This window comes from Cydia splendana, chromosome 11 (assembly GCF_910591565.1).
Source record: "Cydia splendana chromosome 11, ilCydSple1.2, whole genome shotgun sequence".
In the NCBI taxonomy this organism is placed as follows: domain Eukaryota; kingdom Metazoa; phylum Arthropoda; class Insecta; order Lepidoptera; family Tortricidae; genus Cydia; species Cydia splendana.
The window spans coordinates 21,912,577-21,925,169 of record NC_085970.1 but is presented as its reverse complement, the minus strand read 5'-3'; the positions used below and the strand labels follow the sequence as shown (position 1 = coordinate 21,925,169).

The 12,593-nt window shown below is 41.8% G+C and overlaps 1 protein-coding gene across 2 annotated transcripts in view; it reads right to left on the bottom strand.

Annotated features, from left to right (window-relative positions):
• Positions 1 to 12,593, bottom strand: part of LOC134794859 (rho GTPase-activating protein 26) — a 99,962-nt gene that overhangs the window by 37,385 nt on the left and 49,984 nt on the right. For both annotated transcript variants that reach the window (XM_063766661.1, XM_063766662.1), the window contains exons 9-10: positions 9,035 to 9,202; positions 8,456 to 8,610 (exon numbers count right to left, since the gene is read on the bottom strand). In XM_063766661.1, coding sequence (XP_063622731.1) covers positions 8,456 to 8,610; positions 9,035 to 9,202 — 323 coding nt within the window. The remainder of the gene's footprint in view (positions 1 to 8,455; positions 8,611 to 9,034; positions 9,203 to 12,593) is intronic.

Sequence of the window (12,593 nt, the reverse complement as noted above, 5' to 3'; positions counted from 1 at the left end):
TTATACTTTATACATTACTGTTTCGACAGACTCCAAATAAATATGTCAAATATTTTTTTTTATCATTGATACACTCTCAACATGATGATGATGATGATGATGACACTCTCAAGATGAATACATATTTGCTTTAAAATTGTTCATTTCGATAGGAGATCCCGATTCCCGAATACCCGATTACATTATACATTTTGACATTATGTATTTTGGCATTCCAGAAGTCGCGTCGAATACCATACGAAATTTCGTACTCCTCAAATCAGCTTTACAGACGCCATGGTGTGGCAGAAAGTAATGGGATCCCGAATCACTGAGCTTTTCTAAACTTATTCCATATTTTCCGTCGAGCAACACGGAAGGGAGGCGACATTCGCACTATTTCCCCTCTGCCTAGGTGCAAGATCAACTGATCTAGCGCGGGTAATAAAACTAGTTGCGCTCGGATTTTTCACTAGACCGAGTCCAGACGCGCGCGTGAACACAGCAGCAGAAAAAATGCCTAATTGCTCGGTTTTTTGTTGTTAAAAGAGGTCGGGGACATAAAATTTACAAAAAGAAGGTGTTACATTTCACATGTAATATTTTTTTTACATATCATACGTTTAATTACATTTAAACACAATTATTATATTTTAGTCTCATGTAATTGTTGGATTTATCGATTTTGCTCGCCCAGTACAAATTGCGGATCGGTCGAGCGACAAATCCGACTTCTCATCTCTCAGAATACAATAAAATTCTTCGACGAAAATGTGTTAGTGTGCGTGTTGTGATACTTGTGACTCGTCCGTACACAAAAAGAGATCGAGGTTTGCAAGATTTGTCTTTGACGTGTGTCATTTTCTATGTATTAGTGTCGTCATTACAGATTGGATTTTGTATGTAAGTGTGTGAGAAGTGCGACTGTGTGCACCTTTCCCCCCGTAAAAAATGGCAGAAAGATTTGTACGGTAAGATATCGCTTGGGCCCCTCCCTTCCGACGTGTCGGAAGCCGGTGTTGCTCGAAGATATTTTCTTAACATTTTATATACCAACATCGATTCGTTCTCCTAGACTAGACAAAATAATTCAAAATCGCTCTCCTTCTTGATGCGACTGGTAAATCATATTACTTTTTGGCAACCGGGTTTTTTAACCTAACTAGTCCCCGCTGAATCTGAATTTGCCGGTTGCTCGATCGAAATCTTGACCGGAAGTGAAATATTTGATATTAAAGGTCCCTTTTTTTAGTTTTTCGTGAATAACTCTTAAACGGTGGCGCATAGCAAAAAATGTTCTTAAACATAAGTAATCTGCATAAAATTGCCTACAAGAAAGATTCCGTACAATTTTTCGCTAGGATCAGTATTCGAAGAGATATTAACGCGAGAAAGTTAATTATAATCATAATCATAATAATTTATTGATAATAAAAATTACATGTCAATACTAGATTACAGTGTGTAACTACATAAAATGAGATTTCATCCCAAGAATAAAATTTTAAACCATAGGTTTAACTTACATTATTAATTAATTAAATAGCTCCTTGTGGTCGTAAAACGTCTGCTCGAGAAGCCATTTTTTAAGTTTTGATTTAAAAAGTGAAGCACTTTGTGCTGTTATAATTTCCCGCGGTAGATGATTGTACATCTTACGGCCCATGACGTGGGTGAGTTTTTTGGACTTAGCTAGTCTATGCGGCTCGAGTCGCAGCAGTCCCGCGCGCGCACTACGGGTCTCGTACCTTCGCGGGGGTTCGATGATGGGGTTCATGTCCACCTCATCACGCACATTTGTTGCCATATGCAGTATTAAGAGTGAGGGCAGTGTTAATATGCCTAGCGACTTGAAGAGTGGTTTCGCAGAGCTGGTTTGCGGAATGCGCGCTATCGCACGCACAGCTCGTTTCTGGAGGCGGAAAACCCTCTCCCAGTCGGCGGCCGCTGCCCACAGCTCGATCCCATACTGTAAACGTGAGTGCACTGAAGCGAAGTAACAGGCCCGGACCATTTCAGTTGGGAGTATTCGTGCCAATCGTTTTAAGGCAAAACATGCTGTAGCCAGTTTTCCACACGTTTTATCTATATGACCTCCCCAGGTGAGGCCGCTGTCTAACTCAAAACCAAGGAATGTTGAGTTCATAACTTGATTGATAGGACTTCCATTCGCTAGTACTGACAACTGCCTCATTTGACGTCCAGAGAGGTCAAAGCTGATGAAGTGTGTTTTGGTAGTGTTCAAAATAAGGCCGTTACTTCGAAACCAATTTGACACTGATGTGGCGGTCATGTTCAGCTTGCATTCAAGTTCATCATATGTAGGGGCGTGCACAACTACAGCCACATCGTCTGCATACATGAATGTCTCTCCACTGGTGACAGCTTCTGGCAAATCATTTAACAGTAGGGAGAACAGTATGTTCGAGACAGAGGAGCCCTGTGCGACGCCCATACATGTAGTCACGGTGTCAGACCGAACGCGACCCCCGTCAGCGACCACAACTTGAGTCCTATTTCGCAACAGGTTGCACATTAATGTAAGCGCTGAACCTTCAAACCCGTAGTGACGCAGTTTTTTTATCAGAACTTGGTGATCTGCAACGTCGAAAGCTTTTGACAAGTCGCAGCATAGAACTGCGACTTGGTTACTGCGCTCACGGGCCTCCAGTATCTGCCTGACCACAGCTCGGGCTAGCGAAGTCGTCGAACGGCCTTTCCTGTAGGCATATTGCATCTCAGATAGACAGTTCGTTAAGCTTAAAAATTCCGTCAGCCTGGAACTTAGGCCGTATTCAAATATTTTCGCCAGCACCGGAATTATGGCGACAGGTCTATAGGCGTCGATGTCATTTCTTTTTCCCTTGCCCTTGTATAATGGCGAGATGCGACTTTCTTTGAGCGTGTCGGGAAATGCACCTTCGCGCAGGCACCTGTTGTAGACGGTTGCGAGTACAGGAGACAGTTCTGCTGCGACCGAGTGGATTAGCATCACCGAGATGTCGAATATATCTTTTGTTGGCTTTTTGGCTACTCCGGCGGTAATGATGCGATGTATTTCATCCGGCGTGAAAGGCTTAAGTCTGATGCAACGATCGGCGGGCGGGCGGGCGACTTGCAGCGCAGCGAGTGCGCACGGCAAGTCGGCGGGCGCCGCGCCACAAGCGGCGGCCGCACCTGCAAACCGATTGTTTATGGCATTTGCTGCCGCTTTTTTGCTTTCAAATTTATTTCCGTCCGAATTTGTGATTATTTCTGTAAAATCTACTTCTTTTTGACTAGTTTTGCCCTTTTCCTGATTTATGACTCCCCACATCGACCTGACCATGTTGGAGCTGTTATTTATTTTTCTACTGTAGAACTCTGCTTTTTTACTATTGAGGAGACTTACGTATTTTGAGTTTAAATTAGAGATAATTTTACTTATGTTTTCGTTATCGGGACATCGCTTTTCTAGGTCAATAATTTCGAAGAGTAACGTTTTCAGGTTATATATTTCACTCGTTACCCACGATTCTCTTTTTTTATTGTTTACGAGCCGGACCGGGAAACATATATTGAATTTATTTTTTAATATGTTTATTAAGGACATCATGAGTTTCGCGACGGAATCACCGTTTTTATGAATAAATTCAGGCCAATCTACACTCTGTAGCGCGGCGCGAAATTCATTATAATTACGCATGGAGTAAATCCTCGCGCGGCGGGTTCGCGGCGCGGGCGGCGCGCGCGGACGCAGCAGCTCAGCGCGCACGGCGAGGTGGTCGCTGAGGTGCGTGACGACGGGCGCGGTGCGCAGCACTGCGCTCTCGCCGTTCCAATAGACGTGATCCAAATTTGTGGAAGTTGTGTTCGTAACCCTTGTAGGAAATTTCACTACATTCTTATAGTCATGGGCCATAAGCATGTCATACAGTTTTTTTGCGTCTGTCTTTACCTTACCCTCCGTGTCGTCAATGTTTGTGTCGCCTAAAATAATACATTCCCTATCTACACTACTTAATTTGTCGAGCAGACGTTCTAAGTACCTGAGGAAGTCATTATTACTAATTTGACAATTGGATCTGTATACACATACAATTGTTACATTAAAATCGATGAGATCAACTGCGGATATCTCACAATATCGTTCTTCAGCTAACCGACAAATCTCTATGTTTTCGACGGCCCGTATGTCGTCACTTACGTAAATACAAGACCCTCCGTGTTCGTAATTTGAGCGGCAAAATTTTGATACCAGTGTGTAGTTATTAAGACACACACATTTCAATTTATCACTGCTTAACCAATGCTCAGTCATAGCAAGTACGTCGCATTTCATTTCATTTTTCAGTAATACTTCGAGTCGCTGCGTCTTGTTATCCAGCGCGCGTATATTTTGATGGCATATTATTAGCGGGTTTACGGGCTGCGCAACAGCACTAAGTGCGGGTGGTTTAGCAGTGCTTTGTACGCGCGTCGTCGGTATAGGACGGCAGTGGCGTTTCGTCGGAGTGACGTCGTTGTTGACCCCGCGCAGCGCGGGGGCTGGGGCGAAACCACTCCGTAAATCTCACGCGCGGGGGCCATACCGTTGGCGAGTTAAATTTGTCGTATATGTTTTCAGGGATGCCGATCAAAAACGATGCATGCCTTTTAGTTTTTATGTCTCGTTTCTCAACAACGTAATCGTCGGAACTTACTATGTCTTTCAAAAAATTTAAAATGTTTTCTGAGGTCGTTTCCGGTCTAAATGACCAGGCTTGTATGTATTTTAGCTGCTCAACAGCTTTAATGTCGTTATGATGGGTGCCTGTGCCTACCACAATATTGTTTCTTCTTTGGTTCCTACGTTTTCGGGAGACAGTCTTCCATTTTTCCGCATTAGGAACTCCAGGAGTCGTCGAGGTCTGTGTATCGGCTTGTTCCGCGGGTTGAGTGGCCGCACCTGATAGTAGATTATCGCTTCGGCTAGACGACGACTCGGTATCGTTCGTCTGCAGGTTCGTCTCCGGCGCAGGTACAGGTTTCGGTTTACTCACGGGTGCGACGGTGACGGGTGCAGTGGTTGTAGGCGGCGGCGGCGGGTGCGAGAGAGACTTGCGCGTTGCGTTGGCCTGTGCGTGTAAAGTCCTCGCATTCGCACGCGCGCTGCGCGCTGATGTTGTCGTCGCCGCTGGCGCCGGTGACGTACCTGTCGGTCGGCCTCGCGCTGACTTCGGGGCCTCGGTCGACTTCGGGGCTGGATCGTTCGTCTTCGGTACTTGCTGTGTGCGATCTTGTTCTGCAGCTACGCCATCTTTGCCGTTAGTCCTTTGAGATAACGTAATTTGCAAATCTAGTTTGGCTAAAATCGCTTCTACTTTATAGTGGATTTCAGATATTTTCAATTGTATCGGTTCCACGGCTTTTGTGATTAGTTTTTCAATAACTTGTGGCGTAAGTTTCGCCATGTTACTCGTTAATTAAAAAATAATTGACGAGAGCTCACTTTAGACGACCGTTCGCGGCAGGGGCGCGGGAGGAGTTAATCACTTCTAAGGTCCCTTTTTTTAGTTTTTCGTAAATAACTCGTAAACGGTGGCCAATATAAAAAAAATATTGTTGAACGTTAATAATCTACACAAAATTTTCTATTAAAAAAGACTAAGTACACTTTTCGCAGGGATCAAATTAATTTAAAAAGATAATAAAGAGGGAAAATTTATTATAATAAATTCTAAGGTTCCTTGTGTTTATTTTTTCGTTAATAATTTGACAAGTATGAATCATAGCAAAAACAGATCTTATACATAAATAAGGAACATAAAATTTCCTACAAGAAACATATGCAACACTTTTCGCTAGGATCGATATTTAAAAAGACAAAGCAGCCGGTAGATTAATTATAATCAATTTTAAAGTCCCTTTTTAGTTTTTTGTACATAACTCGTAAACGGTATCCCATAGCAAAAAAGGTTTTTATGAATAAATAATCTATATAAGATTTTCTGCAAAAAACATCTTAAACACTTTTCTCTATCAATATTTAAAACGATATTAAAGGAAGAAAGTTAATCACAATCAGTTCACATGTCATTTTTTTTTAGTTTTTCGTAAATAACTTTTGCCGTTGCCGCTATAGAGTCTGGCTAGCCAAAAATTGTTGACAGATATTTCGTTGTTGTATCACCAATTGTCTATGATTTGAAAAAAAAGCTAAAAGTCAGTTGACAATTTATGTCATTCATTCAAATTGTTTGCGGTTTATAAGGGGTTTATTTTAAGTAATATTAATAATGTCTATACTGAGTGAGGTTCGCAAACTATTATTTAAGTTCGTAAATAATTACGACAATGTGCGAAGTCGACGTGTAGCGTTATATAACGAAAAACTGCAATGTTTACAACTCCTAAGCAAATGTAAACAAATTAGAAGGTTGGTGCTCTATAAATATTTTGATACTTAGCATATTTGGCATAGTACTTGTGTATTTTTTTGGTGATGCATTAATATTACGGTATGATCGAGCTAGGTCTTATTTACACTACATTTCATTTTTCGCCTTGTTACAATAGTATATGGTGAGAAAGTGTTAACATATGTGCTTATCGTTGACTGTACTTCACATAGTGGTAGAAATTATGTGAGCCGGCTTTGAGTGCACGTCAACGTATATTTAACTTATATCCTTAGGTACCTTACGTGTGCACAGAAAATCAAAAATATTTTCTAGTATCAAAACTATAATTCCTACTACACAAAGTGTGACCAGCCCAAGATTTTTTGAATTTCCCGCCAAACATTTGGGTAAAATTTCAGTAGCCAGACTCTAACAACAAATACTAAAAACAGAATAAAATAAAGAATTAAGTTATTTAATCGTATAGCATGTTTTTACAAAATAGGCATAGATACAATTTTACAGTTTTATCGCGAAATAATAAAACGGGTCCAGAGGAATACAATTCTAAAAGTTTATAAGTCAACATTAAAACAGTTGAGCCACGCTGTTGCATCGGGTGTGAGTTGCAGCAGGTCTTCTCTAGCTCCAGTGTATGATTGGAGAGGGCAGCGTTCGATGACTTGTTTAGGGAATAATTACAGCGCCCATGCCCCGTTCTGAGTCTGATAAGGCGGCACCATAGTTTTCGGGGAAGATCAAACCCTGGAAGCTGGCATGTGGGGTCCAAGATTCCTGAGTCTGCATTTGCAGCGGTCCATTCGTCTCTCCATGCCTCGGGAATGTTGAAGCCCTGGAGTTGCTGGGCAGCGACACATGAAGGGTTTCGGGACTTCAGACGCTGAGGTGGCGGGTAACAGAACTCCACATGAATGGGTAATGAGGTAGCGGACTCAATCTTTGCAGCTTCCCTTTTTAGTGCAGACTTCCTTCGCAGATGCGGCGGGGCTATATGGCATAATGTTGGCAGCCAGTGTGTGGGAGTAGACTTGATGGTACCCGAGATACATCTCATCGTGTCGTTTAGTTTGGTATCAATCTTCGCCACGTGTGCGCTTTCTAACCAAACGGGTGCACAATATTCTGCTACCGAGTATACCAAAGCTAAACTAGTGGAACGCAAGCAATCAGAAGATGCTCCCCAGGATGTACCACAGAGTCTGTGCAGGATGTTGTTCCGTGATGCCAGTTTCAGCGACAGTTTGGTAAGGTGAGCTTTGTAAGTGAGGGACCTATCCAGCGTGACCCCGAGATATTTGGGACATTGGTTGTATCTAAGCTTTTCACCATTGAAATATACAGCTGGTTGGTAGTTTGCCAATTGGTTGCTTAGGTGGAAGCATGATACCTCGGTCTTGCTTTGACTAGGGATTAGGCGCCAACACCTGAAATATTCTGCCAGCCTCTCCAAGTCCTTGGTTAGGGTCATTTCCCCTGCTGAGAACCTAGTGCTTTGAGAAACTAGCGCAATATCGTCAACGTAGATAAACTTAGTAGCCTCTGTATCTGGTAGGTCGTGGGTATATAAATTGAAAAGTAGAGGGGCCAGAACTGACCCCTGCGGCAGGCCGTTGTTAAGTTTCCTCCTTTTACTTTTACAGTCTCCCAGGAACACCTCAAATTCTCGCTCGCTCAGCATGCTGGTGATTAGGTCCGCCACCTCTCTGCTTGGGATTACGGAGAGGACTTTGTAAATCAAGCCTTGCTTCCACACCGTGTCGTATGCGGCAGTTAGGTCTATAAAAACTGCTGTAGACTTGAGCGCGTTCTGGAAACCTGCTTCGATGTGGGTTGTAAGGGCCAGGACTTGGTCTGTGCAACTTCTTCCAGTTCGGAAGACTTAAGTGGGGCTCGAATACAACAAACGTGATTTTTGACCGAAGTTAAGCAACGTCGGGCGGGGTCAGTACTTGGATGGGTGACCGTTTTTATAGATAATGGTACGGAACCCTTCGTGTGCGAGTCCGACTCGCACTTGCCCGGTTTTTATTGAACGTCGCCGTCTAGTGAACGTCGCGTCGAGCAGCAGCCGACTAGCTAGACGGTGTACCGACCTGTACAGGCCCTGCTCCTCGAGGCCGCGCTCCTCGAGCACGTGCACGAGGCGGCGCACGAAGGCGAAGCCCGCGTCGTCCAGCTGCGCGTGCGCGCCCGCCTCGCCCGCGCCGGCGCCCAGCGCCGCGCCGCCGGCCAGCTCCGCCACGCCGTTCTGTAACATACTGCTCGTGAGTACATAATACCACGCCCTCTATATAATTATGCTTCAAATTCCTTTGACATCTATTAATTGAGATGCAAATCGTTAGGCCACCTCATCTGTTAGGTTAGAAGAACGGCCGCACTGAAGCGCTTAGAACTACATAGTCTGCATTAGTTTTCTTATAATAGAATATATTTTATTTGTACCGATTGTTTCGAGAAACACGGCAAGTGAAATAATTCTTCGAGTGATTTTATCAATTCAACATGGAAGGTGCTACTTACTCTTAACAAACTTATATCCTTATTTGGTCGAGCGGAATGTACGAATGGCCTCGGTTTGCCGCTCGCCGCGCCGCGTACCGCTTGCGTCCAGTCCGCGGCCTTTTACGGTTTAAGAATGATCAGTTAACACAGTAAAGTATGGCACATACCTGTGGACTGAGCGCCCGTAACCAAGCGTTCCTATCCCGTTCGGATAAAGCTTGCAACGTTAGTGGCGTTCGTTCCCGATCAGCCGGTAATGCGTCCCAGCAGAACCGCCGCTCCGTGTCCGTGACGCGCCGCGCGCCGCAGACACATACGCTTTCTGCTGGCGCCGTCTGTGTATATCAAAGTGTCGATAATTAAGCAATTTACAACAATAAATCTATGTATATTGCCTTGAATATTTCGTACCTTATTTATATTATTTATGTTTTCTTAAGTTCTCCTCATGAACCCCAAATGTATGTGAATCAAAAACGTTGGGAAAAAGGGGCGTTCAATAATTTTATGATTTCCACAGGAAAGATGCTTTAACTCATAATAAAAAAGGACCCATGAGCATATAAAGAAGCTTTTACACGGATCTCTATTCTACTGAACTCAATATTTGACAATGAGGGTCTTACAAAGAGGTACAAATTGAAAGCAATGAGTTTAAACACGAAATGATTAATCGAGGTGCCTTAACGCCTGGCGTAATCTCACAGCAACAAATCGCGCGCGTAATACTAAACGCATAAACTGCAAGCACAGTATAATAAAGAGTACTAGCGTACAGTATGGACACTCCCTGCATCCCGTTGAAAGTGCCACCCACCCGCTCTCGGTTACCTCACAGTTACCGGCTGGCAAGGACGCGACGACGCGGTGCGCAGAGCGGAGGCCACGTAAAATATTCAAATATTTACAAAACCTATCAGATCACACTGAAAACAACACAATATCTATATGAACAAAAAATCATGTTTTAAACTTACGTAATATTTTGGTGGCCTGAATTTCCTTATAAAAACTTTGTTACTTCGTTTATACTGATTCAAAATAGGAAACTATTGTTAGTAGGTTGAGTAAGGAACACAAATGTATGGAACAGCGTGCACTTTAGTCTCAGGCGATGCCGCTTGGCACGATTGTTCCTTAGGTCAAACAAAGTTGATGTGGCCCGGTAGCCGGGAGATCGTACCATGCAGGCCCCCAAAAAGAGGGGGGGGGGGGGGGTGAAAGTGTCGGCTCCCCAGGTCCAATCTATGCTATATTCCTTCCTAGTCTTACCAACTAGGGCAAGTTATATATCATTTTCGTATAATTTAGGGACGGGGGATTATTATACCTTTCCATACAAAAAAAAAATATTTTTTGTACAAAAAATTAAAATGTTATGTAATTTTTTGTGACAATTTTGGATGTTACAATCACAGTGTGGCAATTTGCACTAAATAAAAAATTTGACGATGTAGCCCATGTATTCTTTATTCAGAAAAATATCACATTTTAGTAGGCATCAGTAGCGGCGGCTTCATACAACCCGATTCCCACCGGCTTGCCTAAAATTTATTGCTACATATATATCCATAATGAAAACACTACGTATTACCTTGGAATCGATAACACGATTTACTAAAGCTTCACTATTGATTAAATTTCAACTAATCATAGCGGGCGCGCCGGCGACTAAGTTTGAGCTTGACTATCCATTCATGAGCCACCACACACATACGAAAACTCACGCACACGCTCATAAAGTTCGCTAAAGAAAGTCCGCGTATTTACGCTTCCTAGTAAGACGGTTTTGTATCGAGTTATTCATTTAAATAAAAACCTTAAACGTAACAATTGATAACCGATTATGTGGTTTGCTCGAACGCAGCCCTACGGCAGGTGTCAATGGTGACACCACGACTGGCGCGACGCAGACTGTCAGAGGAGGATCGCTCACCATTACGGCGTCGGAGTGTGATTTACTTGAAGCTACGCCTGTTTTCCGTGTTTTATGTATTAAATCCTTTATTTAATGATATATGGTGTTTTCTCTCTTAATAGTTCAGAAGCGAGATGAGTAATTTACGTCCACAATATATTCTAAAAGGCAAAAAGCCAGTAGTTTACTCGCTTATTGTTGCTAACCAAATGAACGCCGGTTCTAGTGATTTTACTATTATATTCGCACCATTCATCATTGAATAATATAAACAAATCTTTGGTGAAGCCTTATTAAGGCATATATGATGAAGAAAATTATTGTTGACGGTGTACATCACCGTGGTTCATGGCGTCATGCCACTCTTGTCCAATACGAGAAGTTAGTTGGAATACGACATTTGGTAAGCTATATCGTGTCGTTTCAATTGTTGGAACGATGTTCAAGCCACGTAAGTAAGTTATAATTTAATGTTCTATGGGTAAGCAATCCAAGAACAAAGTGCCATAGTGTCAAGTCTTGAATATCATTATACAATCAAGGAAAATCTGTGAAAGGTTGTCTTATCCACTTAGTGTAGAATAATATTGCACACATGCAAACAATTTACAGCCTAAAATATTAGCTATTATGGCATATAACCATGTAAACAACAATGGTCATAATTATTTACTCTTAAAATATGCAAAAAAAGGCAATACTCAAAATTACTATTATGATTATGAATGCCAGCTAGACTACTGCAATGACATTATAGACACACTGTAATATTTATTCTGGACCCAAATTTCATAAAAATCATACTACGATGACAATGTTGCACGTTCAGCGCAGAAAGTTCTATCAAGGTGTTATTAAATTGATTATGAAATTTATCAGTCATAGTGGTTTGGCTTATGGTGTATGAGTTTATGTTTAAACGCCTAGTCTATGGTTGATGTTGGAAAATATTGGCATAAGCAATAAAAAACAATTGGATGAAGTATTTTACATGTTACCGATATAAAAGATTGGTTATTTAACATTGAGTAATTCTTTAAGTTACTAATATATCAAAACATTCTAAGATTAAAAGCAATATAGTTTGAGAGTACTTATGTGGTGTATGATTATTATTACACTTTGAATATTATTGTTTTGAATGTAATAGAGAACCTGAGCTATTATGCCTATTTATGCAAGATCGACCAAGTTGCTGTCATTGAATGGCATAGTTTTATAAGGCTATGTTGAAATAATCCCTTTGAGAATGTTGTTTGTGTGTGAGTGTGAGTGTAGCATGATCACATTATGGGAAAGATGGTAATAATTGTCATTTCAGATAAAGTTGTTGCTTATATTATATTTTCACAGAATAAATGTGTTTTATGCAGGAGGTATTGTTTACCAGAACAAGCTTTATAGTTAGGGAGGCGAATAGGGGAATTTTCGGCAATACTCGAGCGTGGCAGTTTAAGATATGAGAGATACCTTAGACCTAATAGAACAACCTTGTAAAGTATTTAGCTCTATATGTAGTGACGCGCGCCTAGGATAGACGATCAGATTAGTAAAAAAAAATGGATAGTCTGAAATACTCGAGCGCCTCAGATTAAGATATTGGGGGTTGATTTTAGTGTTTAAAGACTAAATTTAACTAATCTGACGATAAGTCCTTGACGCCGCCGAGTTATAGGGTCGCGAACTTGTAAAAAAAAAAACGTTAATCCGGCATTCTCGAGCGCGATTTTTTTATTTTTTATTTTGAAGAATATAATCTAAAACTTACTAAAAATACAAAATCTGCCGGTTTCCACATGACCGGAAGT